This window comes from Neoarius graeffei, chromosome 2 (genome assembly GCF_027579695.1).
Source record: "Neoarius graeffei isolate fNeoGra1 chromosome 2, fNeoGra1.pri, whole genome shotgun sequence".
Taxonomy (NCBI): Eukaryota; Metazoa; Chordata; class Actinopteri; order Siluriformes; family Ariidae; genus Neoarius; species Neoarius graeffei.
The window spans coordinates 103,757,867-103,784,326 of record NC_083570.1 but is presented as its reverse complement, the minus strand read 5'-3'; the positions used below and the strand labels follow the sequence as shown (position 1 = coordinate 103,784,326).

Below are 26,460 nucleotides of genomic sequence, written 5' to 3'. Positions count from 1 at the left end.
TGACTACAGAGGAGATTTAGAGGTGAGCAGCATTATAAAGTTGTTTCTTTACTGTCTTTATGTTTCATGTATATTATGTTTCTGACTGGAGAGATGAATCTCATCACTAATCCATCATTTGGTGTTATTTCTCCTCCAGTCTCCTGCAGTGTGTACAGTACACTGTGCTCTAGAGTCAGACAGGTTTACTCAAACATCACTGAGTTTAAACACGAGTGACAAAGAAAAAAAAACAATTCAAGAACATTTAATCAGACAGTTGTGTTCTGTAAATATAACCACTGTGTGTGTGTGTGTGTGTGTGTGTGTGTGTTCTCCAGCTGGTCCTGCGTGATGTCCTCCGTGTCTCTGCTCCCTCCCTCCTCTCTGCAGCTCTCTGAGGGATCAACCTTGCTGCTCTGCCTGCTCTCAGCCTATTCTCCACAGGGGGCGCTGCTGAGCTGCACCATGGATGGTGCCAAGGTGAACGAGGGGGTTCTGACCAGCACAGAAGAACAGAAGAACCCTTCAGCACACTGACCCTCTGCAAAGAACACTGGGAAGAGTCAGAGGTGTTCGGCTGTACCGTCTCCCACCACAACACCACTCAGATCACCTCATTCTGAAAGACCCACTGTAAAGTCCACTAGAATATAAGTGTATACTTTAAAACACGGGTGGCACGGTGGTGTAGTGGTTAGCGCTGTCGCCTCACAGCAAGAAGGTCCGGGTTCGAGCCCCGTGGCCGGCGAGGGCCTTTCTGTGCGGAGTTTGCATGTTCTCCCCATGTCCGCGTGGGTTTTCTCCGGGTGCTCCGGTTTCCCCCACAGTCCAAAGACATGCAGGTTAGGTTAACTGGTGACTCTAAATTGACCGTAGATGTGAATGTGAGTGTGAATGGTTGTCTCTGTCTATGTGTCAACCCTGTGATGACCTGGCGACTTGTCCAGGGTGTACCCCGCCTTTCGCCCGTAGTCAGCTGGGATAGGCTCCAGCTTGCCTGCGACCCTGTAGAAGGATAAAGCGGCTAGAGATGATGAGATGAGATGAGACTTTAAAACACGCTTAGCAGAATGAGGTGGTGTAGCTGTGCTGAAATAAAGCTTAAATGTGGAAAGCATGTATCCTTTTTCAGTTCTGAAGTGTCTGAAAGTGATTTGAATCAGCACCTTTAACAGCAGGTTGAGTGCAGCACTGTGTGTTGTGCTTGAGTGAGTTCGACTGAAGAACCATGAACATCTGCTGAAAGTGTTGATTTATTCTGGGACTCAGAGCTGTTCATGCAAATTAACTGATACTTCTGTTACTGTTACTTCTGAAGAATGTCAGAAAAATTAGTTGTTATGGTTGGATAAATGGCGGGTTAGTGTTCATGTTTTCTTCCAACTTACGTAATCTGAAACTGAATGATATCCAGATACTTTTGATTCATAAAGCTCAGAATCTCAGCGTAGTCCAGTGGGAAATGAAACATAATAAATTCACTTTTGTTCACTCTGATATTCTCAGTTTGTGCGATAATGGTAAATGTTAATATATTTATTATTTATTTGTGCTTGTTGATGACAGGACAATACCTGTTTACATGTTCATTTGTTGAGATTTTATACATATTTTCTTCCAGGTCAATGTCATGATCAGGATTAGAAGAAGCTGGTCATGTGGAGGAAAGAGTGAGGGAGAACAGCATGAAGAGAGAAAAAACAACAGTAGTGTCCTTCACATTGTGCTGAACATTGTGTCCTGTATAGATAGTGGTTGTTAGTCCAATAAATTGAGTTTGACGAAAGTTCACAAACATGGAGGTTATTTGAAGATTCCATCCAAAACATCTTTTGTTGAATGAGTCAGGAGGCTATATACCTGTCAGCTTGGTTGCCATTAGGTTTTCCTACATGGACTAACTGAGATATTTAAACCTTTATTCGTCACACGCACACTTCAAGTACAGTGAAATTCATCCTCTGCATTTAATCCATCCGAAGCAGTGAACACACGCACACACTCAGAGCAGTGGGCAGCCACACCAGAGCACCCGGGGAGCAGTCAGGGGTTCGGTACCTTGCTCAAGGGCACCTCAGCCCAAGGCCGCCCCATGTTAACCTAACTGCATGTCTTTGGACTGTGGGGGAAACCGGAGCACCCAGAGGAAACCCACGCAGACACGGGGAGAACATGCAAACTCCACACAGAAAGGCCCTCGCCAGCCACTGGGTTTGAACCCAGAAACTTCTTGCTGTGAGGCGACCATGCTAACCACTTCACTACTGTGCCACCAAAAGAACTGAGAAGAACTGAGCTCTCTCAGCAAACCAGTTTAAAAGCTCTGCCTGGGCCACAGAGACTCTGAGGATTGACCATACACCAGTCAGAGCTGCCACGGTCTGAGATGTTCTTCAGTTCTGAGTCCAAATACAAGTGGATTAAACTTGTGTAGAATGCAGTAGACTAATGTCAAGATAATAACGTACTGAACAAGCTCTTGAAGGACCTTGTTGGACAGAATTGCCCAGATTCTCCTGATCGAAATGAGAAACCTGCATAATGGAATCAGGTTAGAAATATGAGGAGTGAAGGGTTGTTGGTTGTCCAGAACTACCTCAAGGTTTTCTGTGTTCTCAGATGGTGTGATCCAGTGATGTGGCTGCAGCACCAGGGAGATACAGCAGCTCAGTCTTGCTGAGATTTAGTTTCAGCTGATGAACTGCCATCGATGGTGATTAGGAGAAAGTGTGGAGGATTCAGGAAGTGGGCGAAAAGTATAAATAGATATTGGGAGGTAGGGCAGGGAGAACAAGTGTGGAGGATACACAGTAATGATCTGAAAAGTAGAGTGGGGTAACACTGATACCGAGAGCTCAGGAAGAATGGCTGAAGACCGGGTCCAGAACATTTAAACTATTGTGTGTTGGAAAGCAGTTGGAGAAGGTCATATTGTAGGAGTGCAGGGAAGAGAGAATAAAAAGAAAACAGATATAGAAACTAAGGCATAGAGCAGAATAAAAACAGTCACTGATATCAGGTCAGAAAAAGAGAACATAATGGGGGCAGGATTAATGATTGAGGCTGAAAAAGAGAGAAAATTTTCCACCAAATTTTTTCAATGATGACAAATAACAAGCTACAAAACTACAAAATTATTGATCTTACTGTAGTGGATGTGATGGACTGCGTGCAGTGTGTTGTGATGATGATTGAGAGATTTCTAATGTGAGTTGTGAGTTAGTGTGGTGTGGTTCCTCTCCTCCACAGAGGGTCATTGTGTCGTATCACATCCTCCAACTCAGCACCTGCAGTCTCTCCCAGCTGCAGCAGTGCAGTCTCTCTACAATCTGACTGAGGGAGGTTTTTTGTACGACTCTATAACACTGTGTGAGCCAGTAACCAGAGATGGAATGGTGACTCTGACAGTAATAATCTGCTGCATCTTCAGTCTGGACTCCACTGATGGTCAGAGTGAAATCAGATCCAGATCCACTGCCACTGAAACGAGCTGGAAAACCTGACTGTTGCTGATTCGCAAGTTTAATCAGGAGTTTAGGAGCTTCTCTGGGTTTCTGCTGATACCAGTGTAAGGGTTGATTACCCCAACCTTGGTACACCTGGGGATTAGTTTACACTTGCTGGTGACTGTTTCTCCTGGAAGAGCAGATTTCAGAGCAGGAGTCTGACTTACTGTGACTTGACCTCTGCATTCTGGGGAAAAAAAAAATATATATATACACACATTATAATGCAAAATGAAATATTATCAGAGAAACAATACATGTATTTGTATAACCAGATCATTGTAGAGATAAAATATGAAGCCGTGTCTGACCTCGAGTCCAGAGGATCAGTGTCCAGATGAAGACGGGGATCAGAGTCATGGTAGCTGTGGGTGAAGTTGCTGTAGCAGCAGCTCTCAGTCATGAAGTGTTAAAGTCACAGCGCTATAAACACTCCCAGAGCACTGAAGCATGTGCTGCCAATGCAAAGTGTCCTCTAAGTATGGAAACACCTTTACCACATTCCCCCAATCTTACTGTAATTCTCACACTACTACAGAGTTATTGTGTGAATTTTACTTGTGGGGTCAGATGGAGATTTTCTGTAAAACACTTTGAGGTCTAAGATGCATAAATAAGTGAATTAGAGAGAGAAGCTTCAACTTTCACTGGATGGTGTTTGTACTGAATGTTTATGAGTTTCTCACTGTAGTGGATTTATGGTGGAAGAAGCAGCATCAGTGTTGGCAGTGAGTAAATAGACACTAATATTTTTGACTATAAATTAATATTTAGATTATTGTAGGACTTAAATATCATATCATAACTTTCTATCAGTCTACAGAAGCAGTGGAGGAATTATTCTCACTTTAGCTCCACACATTCAGTCATATATTGTAAATTTCTCATGAGTACATCAGCATTTTTACTCCATGAGGCATTCTGGGTAAAACCTGAACAATTGCAGATCTTTATTTTGTGAATTTTCAGCTCTTAGTTTGAATACTTTATTTGTGTTTCATACACAGTAGTTGCATCCTCAGTATAGATTGACACTCTTGGTGTTTAAAAAGAAAAAAAAACAGTAAAATGTAGTAAAACAGTCAGAAAGTTAGTGTATTAATCAGCTATGTGAGCAGAAGTTGGTGTTTTGTAGCTGTTTTGTAATAAAAGGTTTAAATGGATGGAGAGAGCAGTGAGTTTAGAGCAGCAGGGTTTTTGTACGGCCGCTAAACCTGTTTGTATCACTGTGGGTCACTTTTGGTGGAGGAACCAAACTGTCTGTGGGCCGTAAGTAACCTGTTTACTAATTACTGAAATGGAGTGTGTTCAGATTAATGACTGAAATGGAGTGTGTTCACATTAATGGATGAAATGGATTGTGTTCAGATTCATGTTGTCAAGTGTAAAGAATATAGTTATCAGTTAGTTTTCCTCCAAACCCACTCAGTGAGATGTGATTTTTGTATAACATCCTTCTGTTTCTCAAATCTCCCTTGTTTTAGAAGTTTGAATAATGTCTTTGATTATCGTGCTGGTTGGTAATTATCACTGAAATCTAAAAATAAAATAGATATCATTGTGGAAATAACTGTGACATTTTTGTCGGATGATTTTAACTACATTTAATATCTTAGAGACTGTGATTCTATAAACAGAGTTAAATGTAGAAATGTAAACTGAATTTAGTTAAGTGGAAAATAATCTGCATTTAAAATGTTTATTCATCTTATAAAATAATTTAATATTTCTGTTTCTTGAATATTCAGTATAATTCAATTCGATTGTCCCATGATCACAGTAATATAAATTATTATAGATCTAAGATGTAAAAGTATTTGAATTGAGTGTGAAACATTTGTGATGCTCCATTGAACTCAGTTCTGCTCTGTAAGATATAAAGGGAAGTGAAACACACAGTGAGCTGAAACGAAGCCTGAGTGACTGACAGCTGTCCATTCCTGTCTCAACTGTGTGTGTGTGTGTGTGTGTGTGTGTGTGTGTGTGTGTGTAGGTATCACTCAGCCCAGTGTGACGGTGTTGCCTCCCTCCAGTGTGGAGCTGCAGCAGGAGAAGGTCACACTCATGTGTGTGGCCGACAAGGGCTTCCCCTCGGACTGGACACTGAGCTGGAAGGTTGATGGGAGCAGCTGGAGCTCGGGGGAGAGCCGCAGCACCGCCGTTCTGCACGCGGACGGCCTCTACAGCTGGAGCAGCACGCTGAGCCTCCACCCGGAGCAGTGGAGGAACAAGGTGGTGACCTGTGAGGCCTCCAAAGACAACCAACCTACTGTGGTGGGCAGAGTGAACACAGAGCAGTGCTCAGAGCTGTGAGCTCACACACACTTTACTCAGCTCACCTTCTACTGCTTCACTGTGTGTTACATGTGGCCTTTACTGCTCAAATGTCCCACTTTCATCATTTCATTTGAGTTATTAACATGTGAGCTCACACACTCCTCAGTTTAACTCAATTCTTCTTAATGATCACCAACCTATGTGTTGTGTGTGTATCACTGCAATGTCCTGCTTTGAATTATTAATAAATGCCTTTGATTCAGTGAAAACTGTTTCTGAATTGTATTGATCATGTATATTATAAACAAATCATCAATACACCTGTCACAGTTTCTGTTATAGACCCTCATATTCATGATCAAGACATAATAATAATAAGATTAATCAAGAGAAGGTATCCATTGTGAGGATGTGGTTGAGTGGGAATGACATTAGAAAGTATTTATGTTTAAAAGAGAGTATGTGGAATGATTAATTTTACTTTCACCCATCTGTGAACTGGGGACTGGTGTGATGGTTTTGGAAATGCTGTTACACTGACTGGATTAATCAGAATCACAATCATTTATTTGTCAAGTATTTTAACACACACAAGGAATTTGGTTCCAGCAGGTAGTGTCTCTCTAGCAATACAGAAAAGGGGAAGAAAAAAAAGAGAGAAGAAAAAATAGAAGGTATACGGTATATGTAATGTATAATATGGACAATATAGACATGACCCAATATAAATAAATATGTAATATGCAATATCTGTTATATACAATATGCATGATATACAATACCAATATTTTATACAACCTGTGTAAAATATCTGTATTATAATATATCAAGGGGCGGCACGGTGGTGTCGTGGTTAGCACCGTCGCCTCACAGCAAGAAGGCCCGGGTTCGAGTCCCATGGCCGGCGAGGGCCTTTCTATGTGGAGTTTGCATGTTCTCCCCGTGTCCGCGTGGGTTTCTTCCGGGTGCTCCGGTTTCCCCCACAGTCCAAAGACATGCAGGTTAGGTTAACTGGTGACTCTAAATTGACCGTAGGTGTGAGTGTGAATGGTTGTCTGTGTCTATGTGTCAGCCCTGTGATGACCTGGTGACTTGTCCAGGGTGTACCCCGCCTTTTGCCCGTAGTCAGCTGGGACAGGCTCCAGCTTGCCTGCGACCCTGTAGAACAGGATAAAGCAGCTACAGATAATGAGATGAGATGAGATGAGAGGCTACTGTATATCAATCTGTAAAAAACAATATCTACAATATATTATGGATCAAAACATCTGTAATATCTACAACATGCAGTATACATTATAAATATATATGCTATCAACAATATAAATAGTACACAATATACAGACAATATGCAGGATATATTACAGAAAATACACAACATACAACAAATACACACGTGACACAGTCAGTGTACAAAGAGTGCAGTGTAGTCGTGCAAACGAGCATGTTACAGGAGGTAAAATTTTTACACTAATATAATGGCAAGGGGGCGGCATGGTGGTGTAGTGGTTAGCGCTGTCGCCTTACAGCAAGAAGGTCCTGGGTTCGAGCCCCGGGGCCAGCGAGGGCCTTTCTGTGTGGAGTTTACATGTTCTCCCCGTGTCTGCGTGGGTTTCCTCCGGGTGCTCCGGTTTCCCCCACAGTCCAAAGACATGCAGGTTAGGTTAACTGGTGACTCTAAATTGACCGTAGGTGTGAATGTGAGTGTGAATGGTTGTCTGTGTCTATGTGTCAGCCCTGTGATGACCTGGTGACTTGTCCAGGGTGTACCCCGCCTTTCGCCCGTAGTCAGCTGGGATAGGCTCCAGCTTGCCTGCGACCCTGTAGAAGGATAAAGCGGCTAGAGATAATGAGATGAGATAATGGCAAGGATGGTTCAGGTCATATATTTATGAGGTTGATGGGACAGGGAAAAGAAGCTGCTCTTATGTATTGTGGTTCTGGTTCACAATGCTCTATCATGCCTGCTGAAGAGGAGGAGTTGGAACAGGTTGTGACCAGGGTGTGAGGTGTCCTTCATGAATTTCTTTTGATGCTTCCTGTTTCATGAAATGTACAAATCCTGGAGGCTGGATAGGGGAGCACCGATGATCCTTTCTGCTGACCTTACTGTTCGCTGGAGTCTGTCCCTGTCCTGTTTAGAGGCTACTCTGTACCAGACTGTTATGTATGTGCACAGGACAGATTCAGTGACAGCAGTGTACAACTGTCAGCAGCTCCTGTGACATATCGGACTTTCTGAGTTGCCACTAAAAGTACTTCCTCTGCTGGGCTTTTTTAAGGATGGAGTTGATGTTGTATTCTCACTTCAAGTCTTGTGAAATGGTAGTTCCCAGGAATTGAAATGTCTCTACGGTTGACACAGTATTGCTGGAAATTGTGAGGGGGAGCATCGCAGAGGGGTGTCTCATGAAGTCCACTATGATCTCCATCGTCTTCAGCATGTTTAGCTCCACATTATTCTGACTGCACCAGAGCACCAACTGGGAGAAGCTGTGGCTTAATGTTTAGCCAATGTTTAGTGATGTTTAGATTTGGGACCAAAAGGTTGCCGGTTCTATTCCCTGGACCAGTAGGAATAGCTGACGTGCCCTTCAGCAAGGCAGCTAACCACCAGCTGCTCCCCAGACTGCTCTGGGCATGTTGTACATCATTCTCGATAAGCTACATGCCTGTAATATAATGTAATGTTCGACCTCCCACCAATATGCAGACTCATTGATTTCTTGCATGAGTCATATCGTATTGTCATCTGCAATTTTCAGGAGTTTTACAGTTGTGTCCATGGAGGTACAGTCATTGGTGGAAAGGGAGAAGAGCAGTGGGAAGAGGACACATCCCTGAGGAGCACCAGTGCTGAGCAACTGCATGCCAGAAGTGACTCCCCCAGCCTTGCTTGCTTTTTCCTGTCTGTCAGGAAGCTGGTGATCTCCTGACATATGGCAGGTTCCAAAGGACCTGCCATATGTCAGCAGGTCCTTTTGGAGGCTGGTAATCCCTGAAATCACAATTGTATCTAGGGGTACATTTGTGATCATATGTCATGATTGTACCCCTTGATGCTTGTTATACTGAACTCACATATTATATTCAATTACAAAAACACTTAAGTATGACTTCTGGAGTGAATTTCCCCACACCATAAGACATGTTACAATTTAAAGATCATTCATCAACTGATACATACTCTACATACAGTATTAAAGTGACTTACTGTATGGGCTTTGTTCTGCAACAGAGGGGAACAGTTCATCACATGACTTCCAGAAGGAATGACAGAGTGGGTCCAGTGTCATCATCCAGCATCACTGGATCAAGCCATCGAATTGGCGGAGGACCATCTGGCGGCAGTTCCAACAGCAGGTGGACGAGTCGCCTCTTCTCTTTTTCTCTCTCCTTACCCCCCCTTCTTTGTCCCTTCCCCTCCCTGTTCCAACACTGTGGAGGAGTGGGCCGGTTCCCCCTCAGCCAGCCCATCACACCTGTGGTGTCCTCCCATCTTCCCCGTTCTTCTGTTTCTGTGTCTTCTCCCCCTCAGGTGAGTGACACCTATAACACAGGTGCAGAGGGGAAGCCTGGGCCAGTGTGCTGGCGCTGCGGGAAGCCGGGACAATTCCAGAGTCACTGCTCCACAATGGAGGTGGGAGTAGTGGTCCAGATCCCCAACATGCCAGAGACCGCCCCCAATTGGGCCAGAGCATATCGTATACCGATAAGTGTGCAAGGGGATACGTATCATGTGTTGGTGGATTCTGGCTGTAATCAGACCTCAATCCACCAAAGCCTGGTGCAACATGAGGCATTGGGGAGCGCACAGGTGGTGAAGGTTCTGTGTGTGCATGGGGATGTTCACAACTGCACCTTAGTGTCCATCCACCTTCTATTTCGGTGAGAAACGTACAGAATAAAGGTGGCAGTTAATCCTTGTCTCACCCACTCACTGATTTTGGGGAATAATTGACTGGGATTCAAAAGATTGATGGAACACATAGTAAGAGGTGGGTCCTACATTAGTACGTTATGGGGAGGTCCCAGTGTGGCATTGACTGGGGAAGCTGTCACAGAGCCATCTACATCAGCACCGCATCAGGGCGATACGAGGATTGAGGAGCAGCTTGCCTCTCCTCCCTCACTTGGGGATTCCCTTGAGGATTTCCCATTACAGTAGTTGCAAAATGAGTCTCTGCATCATGCATTTGACCAAGTGAGAGTAATCAATGGTCAGACTCTCCAGCTAAATGTCACACCCTCCTTCCCATATTTTGCTATTATTAAGGATAGGCAGTATCGAGTAATGCAGGACACTCAAACTGGTGAACAGATAACCCAGTTGTTAGTCCCAAAGAGCTGTAGGGAACTTGTATTCCATGTGGCTTACTTTAATCCCATGGTTGGACACTTCGTGCAGGATAAAACATGAGCCCAATTAATGACCCGGTTCTATTGGCCAGGGATTTGCAGAAACATTCGTCGTTGGTGTGCGGCATGCCGTGAATGCCAATTAGTAAATCCCGTGGCCACTCCAAAAGTGCCTTTGTGCTCTCTCCTGCTAATCAAGACCCCTTTTGAGAGAGTTGGTATGGATCTCGTTGGGCCATTAGATTGGTCAGCACAGGGATATCACTTTATTTTAGTTTTGGTGGACTGTGCAATGCAATATCCGGAAGAGGTGCCTCTCTGCAATATCTCAGCATGCAATATTGTGGAAGTGCTCTTCTGTGTTATCTCTCAGGTTGGGATTCCAAAAGAAATCCTGACAGACCAAGGCACTACATTTATGTCATGCACACTGCGCGAACTGTATAGGTTATTGGTATTTAAATCTATCCGCACCAGTGTCTATCACCCCCAAACAGATAGCTTAGGGGAACGATTCAGTCAGACCCTCAAAAACTTAATTCAGAAATTTGTAAGTGAAGATGTATGTAATTGGGATAAATGGCTTAAGACCCTGTTATTTGCAGTATGAGAGGTCCTGCAAGCCTCCATGGGATTTTCACCATTTGAATTATTATATGGGCATAAGCCACATGGCATTTTGGAAGGTGGAAGTATGATATCTGGGTTTCCACTTGGGTCATGGGCAGGTGCATCCCCAAATTGAAAAGACTGCAGCGATTGCGGCCTACCCAAGGCCCAAGACCAAAAAAGGGGTGAGACAGTTCCTGGGTCTGGCTGGCTACGATCGTAGGTTCATACCTAATTATTTGGATGTCACCAGCACGCTGACTGTTCTCACTAAAAAGGGAGCACCAGATCCGGTCCAGTGGATGGAGCAATGCCAACTGGCTTTCAGTAAAGTAAAAGCTGCACTTTGTGGGGGGCCACTCCTACACTCCCCTCACTTCTCTGTCTCCTTTTTATCTTACAGATGGATGCAATGGACAGAGGGCTGGGGACTGTTTTGTCCCAGAAGGTGGAGAGTGAGTAGAGTCCCATGATGTACATCAGCCACAAGCTCTTGATGCGGGAAAGCAAGTACAGCACCATCAAAAAGGAGTGCCTGGCCATCAAGTGGGCAGTCCTCATCCTCCGATACTACTTGCTGGGGCACCCTTTCACCCTCTTTTTTGACCAAACGCCCCTCTCCACCACATGAAGGATGCCAATTAGCAGATCACCCTTTGGTATTTTGCCCTCTAGCCATTTAAATTCAAGGTGGTCCACACGCCAGGGGAGCAGATGCTGGTAGCAGACTTCCTGTCCCATTGGGGGGTGCAGTCCACTGCAGGTAGGACGGCTCCCTGGTGTGAGTCAGGCGTTGGGGGTATGTGGCAGCGAGGGTGTGGCCAAGTGTCAGTTTGTGAATGGAGGGCAGGGTCAGGGACAGTGAGTGGCCAAGTCATTACACCTGTTGTCAATTAGTGTTGTGTGTGAGTGTGTTTGTTGCAGTGATGGTAGAACATAGGAAAGAGAAGAGAACTCCCCGTACCAGAATAGGACTGTGTGTGTGTGTGTGTGTGTGTGTGTGTGTGTGTGTGTGTGTGTGTCCTAAATGTGAGCAAGTGAAGCTGAGAAGCCTCAATAAACGTGTGCATCATCTCCTGCCTGCCGTGCTTCTGTACTCCACCCACATCAGGTAAATGTTACAGAGAGCAAGACCGATGCATGCAGAGGGGAAAGTAGCAGAAAATATTGAATTAACATGCCTGATTTCAGGCCTTTTTAATACATGTGAAAAAAGAGCACAAGGAATGCAAGAAAGTGCATTTGCACTGTCACTATGAACTGACTAGTCCCTTTTCACCTTTTCTCTGCCATTTGATGCCTTTGTGTATTTCAAGTAGTCTGGAAATGGCTTTCCCTCTGAATCTTTGGGTATTTCTTTGTCTTCCCTTGTTGCCAATTTTTGAACAATAGTTGCTCTGTCACTGTCACTTAATTTTGCTGGCCACAAGCCTGGGTCAACTGACAGCAGATCATCTAATTCTGAAACCAGTATAGACCCCTTTCACATGACGTCACCGCGCCGCGAGATTTTGTTAGGCGCCATATTGGAAGACCAAGTACATGCACTCACAATATAAAACAAAGTACGAGCGAGAGTAAAGTGACACGATGGATGATAATTCGGGTTATGTGAGTACATTACCAGTTGCAGAAAGGGCACGGTATGTGGAGAAACTGGCTGTGATTGATGGGTTTGACCCATATGATAAGACTCAGAAAAAATTATGTGAATCCAAGCACACAGTTTAACGCAAAAGTTCGTTTATATCCCGACCTTGTCAGCTGTCAGATTTATGTTAATGGACCCGGTAAACTGGTAAATAATATATATATATTTTTTTCTTTACCAAATTCTAACAGATAACGAGAGCGCCTGAGAGGGAAAACCGAGCCGAGCCGCCTCACGGCTGCAATGCAAATTGCTTTCCTCCTCCGTATACAAGTGCGCTTCCATGGCAGGGAAAAAGAAACTACATTCTGCCACCTATGTAGTCCCCTATTTAAACAAATAGCAGTCATTCAGGATTCAGCCATGTTTTTGCTCCGTTTTTACTTGACCAAAGTTATACAGTATTATGAGCTTTAAATTGCATAAATAAAACCATTTGGTGAAACTTTGAAGAAGAGATTGTACTGGTTTAAAGTTTTTACCGAACGTTTTCATGTCGACTCCAATTAATACACTAGTAGAATCGATGACTAGTTTAGTAGGCCAAAACTTTTTTCAATTTTTGACTGTACCAGCCTGAAAAAACTTGCGACAGTCAAATGGAAAAAAAAAGCAAGCTGGTCATGTTGTACTGGACTAATCTATGACTGATGAGTATAGTAAGTGATACTAGTACTGATACAATAAAACAGACGACTGTAATCTGGTAGGCAGCACCATTTATATTATTTCTCCGTGTCAGATACATAAGGAGGACCGGGCACCAATTCTGCCATCTGTTTGCTACCCAGACATTGTAAACTATTTGTTGTTTACACCCAGTGCCTACACTGCTGATGACTTGAAAGCCTACAAAGGGCTACAGGCTTACAATTATGTTGTTAGTGGCTTGGTTCGTGATATTACAGCTGTTATTAAGAATAACCTACACATAGTTATGGCCAAGGTAATCTTGTTGATATTTATCTTTTAATAATATATCTTTTCAGTTGAAAAATTAATACTTTTTGTTACTATTAAGGTATCCATAATTTAGGTTAATTTATCCAAATTATACATATGTATTTATGATATATGCCTACACAACAACTATGTTTTATTTATATAATAGGAGGGAGAGCAAGCCCCAAACCATCGTAAATTATTATTATTATTATTAAATTGTAGAAGTCTGGGAGGCTTGCTCCTCATACAGTTATCAACTTGGTGCCAATTTAGCATGTTTTAAATCTGAATTTCTTGCATTTGCTTCCCTCAAAGTGTCCGCAGATCATGCAAAGACTTATCCATTATATCCACAGTTTTTTGCGAAGTCTCACACAGGTTTCTTTCAAGTCTACTGTTGGGAAAATAAATCATAAATAAAACAGCTCAGATTTGTTTGTTTAAGTCGTTTGCCACTCCACTTTATTCTCGTGGGTTCCCATACCGCTGCCGTTATTTCCCGTTGGTCTTCCAAAATGGCGCAGGGTCTGTTTACTTCCGGTTTCGGGTGACGTCAGTGAAAGGGGTCTATATGTGACTCAGTGACTGAAATGTCCCTGATCTCAGCCTCACTTTGTTCTTTGCTCTTCATTGCCTCCTCCTCCTCATCTGTGCTGCTGTCACTACTTGCACTGTCATTCTTAGCCTCTTCTTCTTTTTTGAATATCTCTGGGCTCCTCTCTGGCTGCAGCATGGCTTGAAGAGGGCCTTGGCTCCAATGTATCCATAAGGTACATAATTCAGAATCTGTCATATAATTGTACTAATACAGTATGTTTTGAGAACCATATGTATGCATTACAAACATTTGGATGGAATCAGCTGCATGCTTGGTTTGTAACATTAGTTGATCAAAAAGGGAAACAAATTTATTAAATGGTTGATCTTAAAAGTGACAATGGCTTTATTCCCTTTACATCTTAAGTCAAGCTATCTAACAATCTTTTTAGCTAGTTTTTGTTCATTTCATATGCCAGTTGTCCATTTCATTACTGGAATGTCTATATGAACGTTATCAGCTAAAACTGTACTTACATGCTATAGCTAGCTGCACACATGGTTAATGCAGCATAAATACTAAAACCCAGTCTGCATGAGCCTTAACCCCAAAGCCCTTTATTCACAGATCCATCCATTATCTGTAGCTGCTTATCATGTACCGGTACAGGGTTGCAGGAGCCTATCCCAACTGACTATGGGTGAGAGGCACGGTACACCCTGGACAAGTCACCAGGTCATCGCAGGGCTGACACATAGACACAAGCAACCATTCACACTCCCAGTTAATTTAGCATCACCAATTAGTCTCACCTGCATGTCTCTGGGGGAAAACAGAGCACACCAACACAGAACATGCACACTCCACACAGAAAGGCCCTCAAACCAGAACCTTCATGCTGTGAGATGACAGTGCTAACCACTACACTACTATGCCACCCCTTATTCACAGATTGCTCTGTAAATACATTATCAACAAAATACTGCTCACCTCCTTCTGCTTCAACTGGGAAGGGGGTTGAGCCAGGGTTTCCTAATCCTGAGGCTGCATCTGTGCATGTTGAAGGCAGACCTCATGAGTGAACAAGCTAGTTATTAGCATGCATCTTAACCTAGGTGGCTCACTAGCTGGAAAGTGGACCGACAAATTCACTGAGCTCTTTGCAGACCAAAATTACATTCATTACTTATCTCATTTTTGGTGGCAATAAAGGTAACCTATGAAATATTTCAGAAAAACGGCACTGCATTGGAAATTAAGTTGTTATTTTGATCATCCAAACAGTGGTTAAGCCACAATAATAATTTTCTGTAGCATTAATGTTGGCATGTGAGGTTAATAGCCACCAAAGGAAGGTCAGTGAATAAATGTATCGGCTACCTTTCTCTGGAAAAAAACTGGGTGACTAACTGTCAGTCCTTTCTCTTTCTCTCAGATTTCTGCTACCTCTCTTTACATTTCTGGTAACTTGACTTCTTCATGATGGTTTCAATTCAAATATTCAGTGACAAAAAATAATCAGTATTACCAAATATCTCGTCTCATCTCATTATCTCTAGCCGCTTTATCCTGTTCTACGGGGTCGCAGGCAAGCTGGAGCTTATCCCAGCTGACTACGGGCGAAAGGCGGGGTACACCCTGGACAAGTCACCAGGTCATCACAGGGCTGACACATAGACACAGACAACCATTCACACTCACATTCATGGTCAATTTAGAGTCACCAGTTAACCTAACCTGCATGTCTTTGGACTGTGGGGGAAACCGGAGCACCCGGAGGAAACCCACGTGGACACAGGGAGAACATGCAAACTCCACACAGAAAGGTGCTCGCTGGCCACGGGGCTCGAACCCGGACCTTCTTGCTGTGAGGCGACAGCGCTAACCACTACACCACCGTGCCGCCCCAACCAAATATTTGTTACAATTTAAAGATCAGTCTGTGACTAGAGATTATTAGTTAGTCCAGAGCTTCCTGTCCCTGGTCCTGGAGTATCCCCTGTCCTGCACATTTTAGTATTTTACCTGCACTAACACACTCACTCAACTCAGCAAGCACTATTAATTAGCTGAAGTATTAAACGAGGTGTGTTTGAAGCAGGGAAAGTGCTGAAATGTGCAGGACAGGGGGTCGTGGGGTGGACAAGGGGTAAACCAGGGTTAGGAACCTATGATTTAGTCAATGTCAGGACACCATGAACACTGCTCAAACCCATGGGACCTCAAACAGCAAGGAATATTACAGACATTAATCACTGGATTTAACTTTGACATCTCTGTGTCTTTTAATGAGTGTGTACGCCTATTATTTATGCTTATTCAATGATACTCACTTCGTGTCACAGTGAGTGTTATAAGGCTCATCTCTATAGTAACAGCAACTCAGAGATGAGGAGTAAAATTGATCAATTTAACCTTATTCAATATCACAACCAGCCATCAGTGCAGATATGGATCTGTTATCTCTAAAGCTGTTCTTATTTCTATAGATGTTCCAGGTGTGACAGGTAACACCACGACTGAGAGACCTGGGAAACTATTGATCTTACAGTAGTGGATGTGATGGACTGTGTGCAGTGTGGTGTGATGATTATTGAGATATTTCTAATATGAGTTGTGAGTTAGTGTAGTGTGGTTCCTCTCCTCCACAGAGTGTCGTATCACATCCTCCAACTCAGCACCTGCAGTCTCTCCCAGCTGCAGCAGTGCAGTCTCTCTACAATCTGACTGAGGGAGGTTTTTGTACGACTCTATAACACTGTGTGAACCAGTAACCAGAGATGGAATGGTGACTCTGACAGTAATAATCTGCTGCATCTTCAGTCTGGACTCCACTGATGGTCAGAGTGAAATCAGATCCAGATCCACTGCCACTGAAACGAGCTGGAAAACCTGACTCTCGCTGATTCACAAATTTAATCAGAAGTTTCGGAGCTTCTCCAGGTTTCTGCTGATACCAGAATAAGCGGTTACCATATGAGCTGTGAGAAGATACAGCCTGACTGGTTCTACAGTTGATGGTGACTGTTTCTCCTGGAAGAGCAGATTTCACTGCAGGAGTCTGAGTTACTGTGGCTTGACCTCTGCATTCTGAAAAAATAAAAATAAAATAATAATAATAATAATAATAATGCAATAGGAAATTGAAATGTTCTAAAAGAAACAGTAAGCATACTTGTATGAACAGATCATTGTAGAGATAAAATATATAGCTGTTTCTGACCTTGAGTCCAGAGGATCAGTGTCCAGATGAAGACGGGGATCAAAGTCATGGTAGCTGTGGGTGAAGTTGCAGTAGCTCTCAGTCAGGAAGTGTTAAAGTCACAGTGCTATAAACACTCCCAGAGCACTGAAGCATGTGCTGCCAATGCAAAGTGTCCTCTAAGTATGGAAACACGTTAACCACATTCCCCCAATCTTACTGTAATTCTCACATTACTATAGAGATGGACCCCAATTTTTTTTTTTTGCTCCGCCTACTCAAGCGAGTAGGACGCTTCTTTGCTTTGCTCCTGTTTTGCTCCTGCTTGATCTTTATTTTTTTACTTTTTCACTTAATTTCCACTATTTCTTCATTTTATTTTTCACCTTTACAAGATAAGTTAGCTTTTAAAACAAAATGCCGGGGGCAAAAAATCCAGGAGATCCTACAGAAAATGCATAGAACTAGAACAGAGGATTTCTATTCTGGAATCAAAGATTGATGCCCTGCCAAAGATGGATGAACTAAGAGAGATATCTCACGAAAGGAGTACAGAAACAGTGGCTGAGAATGCAGAGATTGCACCCCGACAGGCCGATGGCATTGCAGATCGAGTGGATGAATACATCGATCTAACAGAGCAAAATGTGAGTACAGAAAACTGGTCCATGATGGGTGGCAGGCCCAAAAATAAAAACAGAAGAGTAATTACCTCAACACCAGTTCGTTCTGATACTATGCAACCCATGCTCCACAGCCATGCTACAGTATTAGAAATAGAGCCAGGTCTACAAACTACAATAGGATTTACAGTCCTGTGGAAAATCCACAGCCCATAAGGCTTCAGAACAAATTTCAATGCCTCAGGGATGTGGAAGCGGAATTTTCAGGCGGACAAGCACATCATAGAAAGAGATCGCACCACAACCGAAGAGCTGTGGGAAGAGGCAGAAAGCAGCTCGTAACACCACCTGATCCCACAACCCTTGTTCTTGGTGATTCCACTGTAAGACATTTAAAAGGACATGGGATGATTATTTGCTGCCTTCCAAATGCATCCATCTCTGACACCAAAGACAGCATTTTGAAACTCATGTCTGAGCATAAAACTATCAAACGTATTGTGCATGTGGGAGCAAATGATGTTTTCAGAGAACAGCTGTTTGTCCAAAATGATTTCAGAAAACTTTTTTCTGACCTCTATAAAACTAGAATACAATCTTTTATCAGTGGCCCACTCCCTGCAAGGGGAAGTTTTGCATTTACTAGACTCTTCAGTCTTAACACCTGCCTTGGAAAAACTTGTTTTTCATTTGGTATGAACTTCATAGACAATTTTAACCTTTTCTGGAATCGCAGAGAATTCTTCAAGCCAAATAGCACTGAACTCAGCCAGATTGGAACCAGTTTTGGCTGATCACTACAGCCTCTCTCTCCAGCATGCATTCTTTTCTCAGCCAACATTGGGCAGAACTGCTGATAAGTGCTTACAGACTGACCCAGTTACAGATATCAACAAAACCTCTGCAAAGCCAAAACAACTATCCATGGAAGCACAGCAGAGATGCTTCAACAAGGACACACAGCCATCTGGGGGAGACTGCCAAGGACCATCTGGGGAAGACTGCCAAGGACATCAACAATCACATGGCGAATGTGAGCATGTTGTTAACAATGGGCAGCCACAGATATCTGCATCGCCCATCCAGATTGAGGACCTAACCAAAGACAATCATGCCAAGGCTGCATCATCCACATCTTGACCCCATGCAAGTATCACAGAGACTGTCAGGGAGACAGTCACCACAGAGACAGTCATGGAGACACTCACAAAGACCTCACCAAAGTCCCAATCTCAGTCTCACTCTTCTGACTTTATTGTACCATCCCTGTCTCCCCCCTGCATGGATTTCCCTAAAAGTATGCAGAGATTGCTGCCAATGGCTGCACTCTCTTTTTCCAGCCCAAATCATTGGCGACAAGCAGTGTACCCAGTTCACTGAAAATCAACCAACAGACTGAACTGTGTTCGCCCAGGACTTTCAGCTGGCTACCAATCTTTTTCACCATCTAAAAAATACAACCCCAATTCCAAAAAAGTTGGGACAAAGTACAAATTGTAAATAAAAAAGGAATGCAATAATTTACAAATCTCAAAAAACGATATTGTATTCACAATAGAACATAGACAACATATCAAATGATGAAGGTGAGACATTTTGAAATTTCATGCCAAATATTGGCTCATTTGAAATTTCATGACAGCAACACATCTCAAAAAAGTTGGGACAGGGGCAATAAGAGGCTGGAAAAGTTAAAGGTACAAAAAAGGAACAGCTGGAGGACCAAATTGCAACTCATTAGGTCAATTGGCAATAGGTCATTAACATGACTGGGTATAAAAAGAGCATCTTGGAGTGGCAGCGGCTCTCAGAAGTAAAGATGGGAAGAGGATCACCAATCCCCCTAATTATGTGCCAACAAATAGTGGAGCAATATCAGAAAGGAGTTCAACACTGTAAAATTGCAAAGAGTTTGAACATATCATCATCTACAGTGCATAATATCATCAAAAGATTCAGAGAATCTGGAAGAATCTCTGTGCGTAAGGGTCAAGACTGGAAAACCATACTGGGTGCCCGTGATCTTCAGGCCCTTAGACGGCACTGCATCACATACAGGCATGCTTCTGTATTGGAAATCACAAAATGGGCTCAGGAATATTTCCAGAGAACATTATCTGTGAACACAATTCACCGTGCCATCCGCCGTTGCCAGCTAAAACTCTATAGTTCAAAGAAGAAGCCAAATCTAAATGTAATCCAGAAGCGCAGACGTCTTCTCTGGGCCAAGGCTCATTTAAAATGGACTATGGCAAAGTGGAAAACTGTTCTGTGGTCAGACGAATCAAAATTTGAAGTTCTTTATGGAAATCAGGGACACCGTGTCATTCGGACTAAAGAGGAGAAGGACGACCCAAGTTGTTATCAGCGCTCAGTTCAGAAGCCTGCATCTCTGATGGTATGGAGTTGCATTAGTGCATGTGTCATGGGCAGCTTACACATCTGGAAAGACACCATCAATGCTGAAAGGTATATCCAGGTTCTAGAGCAACATATGCTCCCATCCAGATGATGTCTCTTTTAGGGAAGACCTTGCATTTTCCAACATGACAGTGCCAAACCACATACTGCATCAATTACAGCATCATGGCTGCGTAGAAGAAGGGTCCAGGTACTGAACTGGCCAGCCTGCAGTCCAGATCTTTCACCCATAGAAAACATTTGGCGGATCATAAAACGGAAGATACAACAAAAAAAAAATCTAAGATAGTTGAGCAACTAGAATCCTACATTAGACAAGAATGGGTTAACATTCCTGTCCCTAAACTTGAGCAACTTGTCTCCTCAGTCCCCAGACATTTACAGACTGTTGTAAAGAGAAAAGGGGATGTCTCACAGTGGTAAACATGGCCTTGTCCCAACTTTTTTGAGATGTGTTGTTGTCATGAAATTTAAAATCACCTAATTTTTCTCTTTAAATGATACATTTTCTCAGTTTAAACATTTGATATGTCATCTCTGTTCTATTCTGAATAAAATATGGAATTTTGAAACTTCTACATCATTGCATTCTGTTTTAATTTACAATTTGTACTTTGTCCCAACTTTTTTGGAATCGGGGTTGTACATGACATCTCCACGCCTTCCCCCTCCCAACCTCATGGAATATACAGAGAGTCTTGTATGATGTGCTGTGGGTCCCTGCATTGGGTGTAGTTTTGAAAACAAGCTGGGACCCAGTATGCCTATGCCATTCTCTGTTCCTGTGTTGATAAGAAATAGAAAACATAGAGCATATTTAACCCAGGGGGTAAACCAGTCTAGTCTCCTTCCTGTTTCAAAACAACATCAGAGTGCCAAAGCGGATATTACTTCTAGACTTTCTGTAAAGCTAGCTCTTCTGAACGTTAGATCACTTTCAAACAAGTCATTTTTAATTAATGACCTTATTTGCAAACACAATCTTGATTTTTTGCTTCTAACTGAAACCTGGCTGGATCAAGCAAAGAGTGCTACCATCCTTATTGAAGCAGCTCCCCCAAATTTTAATTTCATGAGTGCTACCTGACATGGGAAAGGTGGAGGGATTGCAAATAGTCAAAGCCTCTTTTCAATGTAAACAGTCCTCACTTGGTGATTTTACATCCTTTGAACACTTATGTGCACTTGTTACATGCTCTCCTAACATATTGTTATTAACTATTTACAGGCCTCTGAGACATTCAGCCAAAGTTTTTTCTGGAAGAGTTTGGTGAACTGTTGTCAGTCATTTGCTTAGAGTTTGACTGTCTTATTATATCTGGAGATTTTAACTTGCATGTAGATAATCCTGAAAACACTTATGCCAGAGAACTACTTGCACTTATTGACAACTTCAACCTAGTACAACATGTACAGGGGCCGACCCACTCTCGTGATCATACCCTTGACCTTGTTATCGTAAAGGGTCTTACTGTTTCTACTACTGTTGTTGACCTGGCCTTATCTGATCATTTCTGTGTTTTCTCTGATGTTTCTATGTCCCCTCACATTCAGAACAGCTCAATGACTATGGGTAGGAGAGTCATCAACGACAATACGTGTTCTCTTTGAGCAAGCTCCCTCACGGATCTCAACTAAAATGTCAGACTCTGTAGATGACTTACTGGACATTTTTAATTTAAATATGACCCAAATTATGGATGATATTGCTCCATTCAAAATCAAAAGAGTCAATGACAAGCAGAAAGCACCATGGAAGCAATACCCAGCTGTTAAACTGCTAAAGAGAGAATGTAGGAAGACTGAAAGAAAATGGCGCAAATCTAAACTTCACATCCATTATCAAATCCATAAAGAGATGCTTTGTAAATATAATTATGAAATTGATAAAGCAAGACAGTCTTTCTTCTCCAACATCATCAACAGGAATATGAACAATGCCCGTGTGGTATTTTCAACATTAGAGAAGCTAACTAATCCCCCACCACAATTAGCACCTGAACTTCTCTCAGTTAATAAATGCAATGAGTTTGCATCCTTCTTCAAAGGTAAAATTGATAAAATACAGCAGAATATTGCTCATAATATATCTCAGTTGCAAATAACTGAAAAGCTGCAATCACCAGTGACACAGACAATTTCAACACAATGTCAGAATTTTGTTTGATTGATTACGAGACTGAAAAAAATGTACAAAATCTCAGTTCCTCAACATCTGAATTGGACATTCTGCCCACCAACTTTAAGTCTGTTCTTCACCTCATCATTACAGATGTGCTTCAGATCATAAATACATCCCTAGAGACTGGCATTTTTCCTGTGTCCCTGAAAAAAGCCGTTGTAAAGCCCCTACTTAAAAAGAATAATCTGGATGCTTCAGTATTGAACAACTACAGGCCAGTATCAAATCTACCATTCATCAGGAAAATCCTTGAAAAAACTGTCTTCAATCAATTAACTGCCTTCTTGATATCAAACAGCTGTTTTGATAACTTTCAGTCAGGATTTCACGCCAATCACAGCACTGAAACAGTGCTGATTAAAGTTATAAATGACATACGTCTTAATACTGATGCAGGCAAAACATCAGTCCTGGTGTTACTGGACCTCAGTACAGCTTTTGATACTGTTGATCACAACATACTGCTATATCGACTTGAACACTGGGTTGGGTTGACTGGTAAAGTTATCAATTGGTTAAAATCATACTTACGGTAAAAGATAGAAGCTTCTTTGTTACCATGGGAAATTGTACCTCAACATCAATGTCCTTGACCTGTGGTTTCCCCCAGGGGTCGATCCTTGGACCATTACTATTCAACCTTTATATGCTCCCACTTGGACAAATTATCAAGAACGAACTGCTGAAACAGGGAAGACGGCTGAAGGGATCAGACGTTTACATCAATGAGCACCTGACAAAGAAAAATGCGGACATTGCCAGAATGGCCCGTTTACTCAGAAAACAGAAGAAAATACAATCAACGTGGACTTCAAACTGCAAAATATACATCAAGTTAAATGGAACACCAGAACAAGCCAAAGTACTAGTCATCAGGGAGCTGGAGGAGCTGAGCAAATATTAACGAAATGTACAACAACAAGGTATCCTTAAACTACAGCCATGACAACTCCTGATAATAAACACACATTAGGACTAGAAAACTTTGTATATACAGAACATAAAATACAGGACATAGAACATGATATTGATCCGGATAACAATTTACTCAATGATATAGAAAACAGCTGCAGTTATTACACAGATGAGCACTACAACACAACTTTCCAATCAAAGCATAACATATCAATCATCCACTTCAATAGCAGAAGCCTATATGCCAACTTCCACAATATTAAAGAATATTTGAAACAGTTTAAGAACCCATTCAACATCATAGCAATTTCAGAGACATGGATCAGCACTGACAGAGATGTGGACTTTGAGATGGAGGGTTATGATCTAAATCATATAAGCAGAGTGAAAAAGAGAGGAGGAGGTGTGGCAATATATGTGGACAAAGGATTGAAGTATAAGGTGGTGGAGAGTATGACAGCAGCTGTTGATAATCTGGTGGAATGTATCACAGTGGAAATTTGTATGGAAAAAGTAAAAAATATAATTGTGAGCTGTTTGTACAGAACTCCAGCATCAAGTATCGATATATTTGAAAACTGGATGGAAAACATGTTTTCTAACTCAGTGCAGAAGACTGTGTTTATCTGTGGGGATTATAATATTGATCTGTTAAATCCAAAAAAGCATAAAATGACAGAAGATTTCATAAATACAATGTACAGTATGGGTTTATACCCAAAAATCACCAAACCTAGTAGAATTACTTCTCATTGTGTCACATTAATAGATAATATATTTACAAACAGTATGGAAAATAATACAGAAAGTGGGCTTTTATATAATGACATCAGTGACCATTTGCCTGTATTTATTGTCTATCACTGTAATTACTGGAAACCTAAGGATATGAATCAGCTGAAATACAAACGGATAAGAACCGAAGAAAACATAAGGATACTTAAGAGCGAATTACTTAAACAGAACGGGAGAGTCGTATATGAGGAAGAAGATATTGACAAAGCATACAGTGGATTCCTAAATATCTTTAAAACACTATATGATAAAACCTGTCCTGTAAGGAAATACAATGATGGACAAAAACAAGCAAATGGTCCATGGATCACCAAAGGATTAAAAAATGCCTGTAAAAAAAAAAGAACACGCTGTATAGACAATTCATAAAAAAAAGAACTTTGGAGGCAGAAATTAAATATAAAAAATACAAGAATAAATTAACCAGCATTATGAGGACATGTAAGAAGGAATATTATAATAAATTATTAGATAGTAATAAAAATAATATGAAGGGGCTATGGAATGTACTGAATAGTATTATTAGGAATAGAGCTAAAAACAAAAACACAAGCTACCCTGATCATTATATTGAGAATGACAGATCAATAAATAATATGGAGGAAGTGGTAAATGGTTTTAATAGATTCTTTGTAAATGTGGGATCAGATTTGGCAGAAAAGATTCAAGATACAGACACACCTGGAGGGGTGGAGGCTGCTCGATGGGAGAGAAATCCTAAATCTATATTTCTTGGTGCAGTTGGCATAAAAGAGGTCATAGACATTGTAAGGAGAAGTGAAAGTAAAACCTCCACTGACTGGAATGATATTGATATGAGTTTAATAAAAAAAGTTATTGAAGAAATTGCAGAACCATTTACTCACATATGTAATATGTCTTTTCAATCTGGTAAATTTCCAAACAACATGAAAATAGCTAAAGTTATACCTTTATATAAATGTGGAGATAGACACCATTACACAAATTACAGGCCAGTTTCTTTACTCTCTCAGTTCTCCAAGATCCTCGAAAAACTGTTCACAGCAAAACTAGACAACTTCATTGAAAAATATAAACTTTTAGCTGACAGTCAATACGGATTCCAGAAAGACAGATCAACAACCCTGGCATTAATGGAACTTATCGAGAAAATCACAAATGGTATAGACAATAAAAAACATGTTATGGGAATTTTCATAGATCTAAAGAAAGCATTTGATACAATAAATCACGACATTCTATTCAAAAAATTAGAGAGGTATGGTATCAGAGGGGTTGGTTTGGACTGGGTGAGGAGCTACTTAAGTAACAGGCAACAATTTGTAAAAATTGGAGAGCACACATCTGAGTATTTGCCCATAACGTGGAGTACCGCAAGGGTCTGTCTTAGGTCCTAAACTGTTTATATTGTACATTAATGATTTATGTAATGTATCAAGTATAATGAAGTGCATATTATTTGCTGATGATACAAACATCTTTTGCGCCGGGGACAATGCACAGCAGCTTATGGAAACAATCACAACCGAAATGAATAAATTAAAAAGGTGGTTTAACGTAAACAAATTGTCATTGAATTTGAGTAAAACAAAGATTATGTTATTTGGAAAATATAAGTCGAACCCTCAAGTTGAATTGAAAATTGACAACATAACCATAGAAAGAGTGTATGAAATAAAATTTCTGGGTGTGATTGTTGATCATAAAGTCTGCTGGAAACTGCATATTAATCATGTTAAAGCAAAAATAGCAAAGATTACTGCAATTTTGGGGAAATCAAGACACATTCTGGACTATAAATCACTACATACTCTGTATAATGCACTCATACTTCCATATCTGAGCTACTGTGTGGAGATATGGGGTAATACCTACAAATCTAACCTGCAGCCGTTATGCACATTACAAAAAAGAGCAATAAGAATCGTCAATAATACGGGATATCTTGAGCATACAAACGCATTATTCGTAAAAGCACACACTCTGAAATTCACTGATCTGGTTAAACACAAGACTGCACAAATTATGTATAAAGCAAGACATAACCTTCTTCCGGGTGAGGTAGAAAATACGTTTATGGAAAGGCAGGGTGGGTATAACCTGAGAAGGGAAATGAATTTTAAGAGAGTAAATGTTAGAACAACTATGAAAAGTATGTGCATAACAGTCTGTGGGGTGAAATTGTGGAATGGTCTGGAAAATGAACTCAAAAATAGCACCAACATAAAACTGTTTAAAAAATTATATAAAAACATGTTAATAAAAATATATGAGAATGAGGACAGACAGACTATATAGGTGATGATGAAATTGAGAGTAAGTCTGTGACTGGTCTTCTTGTATTTAGTGTATAGTTATAGGTATGTGTATATGTATGTACTGTATATATGTATTGTATGTGTGTCTATATGCATAACATAAGTATCTGTATATATGATTTGATTTGGTCGATATTATACCATGTCGGTATGTT

The 26,460-nt window shown here is 41.4% G+C and overlaps 1 gene segment (V, D, J or C); it reads left to right on the top strand.

Moving 5' to 3' along the window:
* Positions 1–333: 333 nt before the first annotated feature.
* Positions 334–5,801, top strand: LOC132870604 (Ig kappa-b4 chain C region-like). The segment is given in 3 exon segments: positions 334–462; positions 4,673–4,757; positions 5,482–5,801. Coding segments are annotated over 3 exon segments (534 nt in total).
* Positions 5,802–26,460: the final 20,659 nt, after the last annotated feature.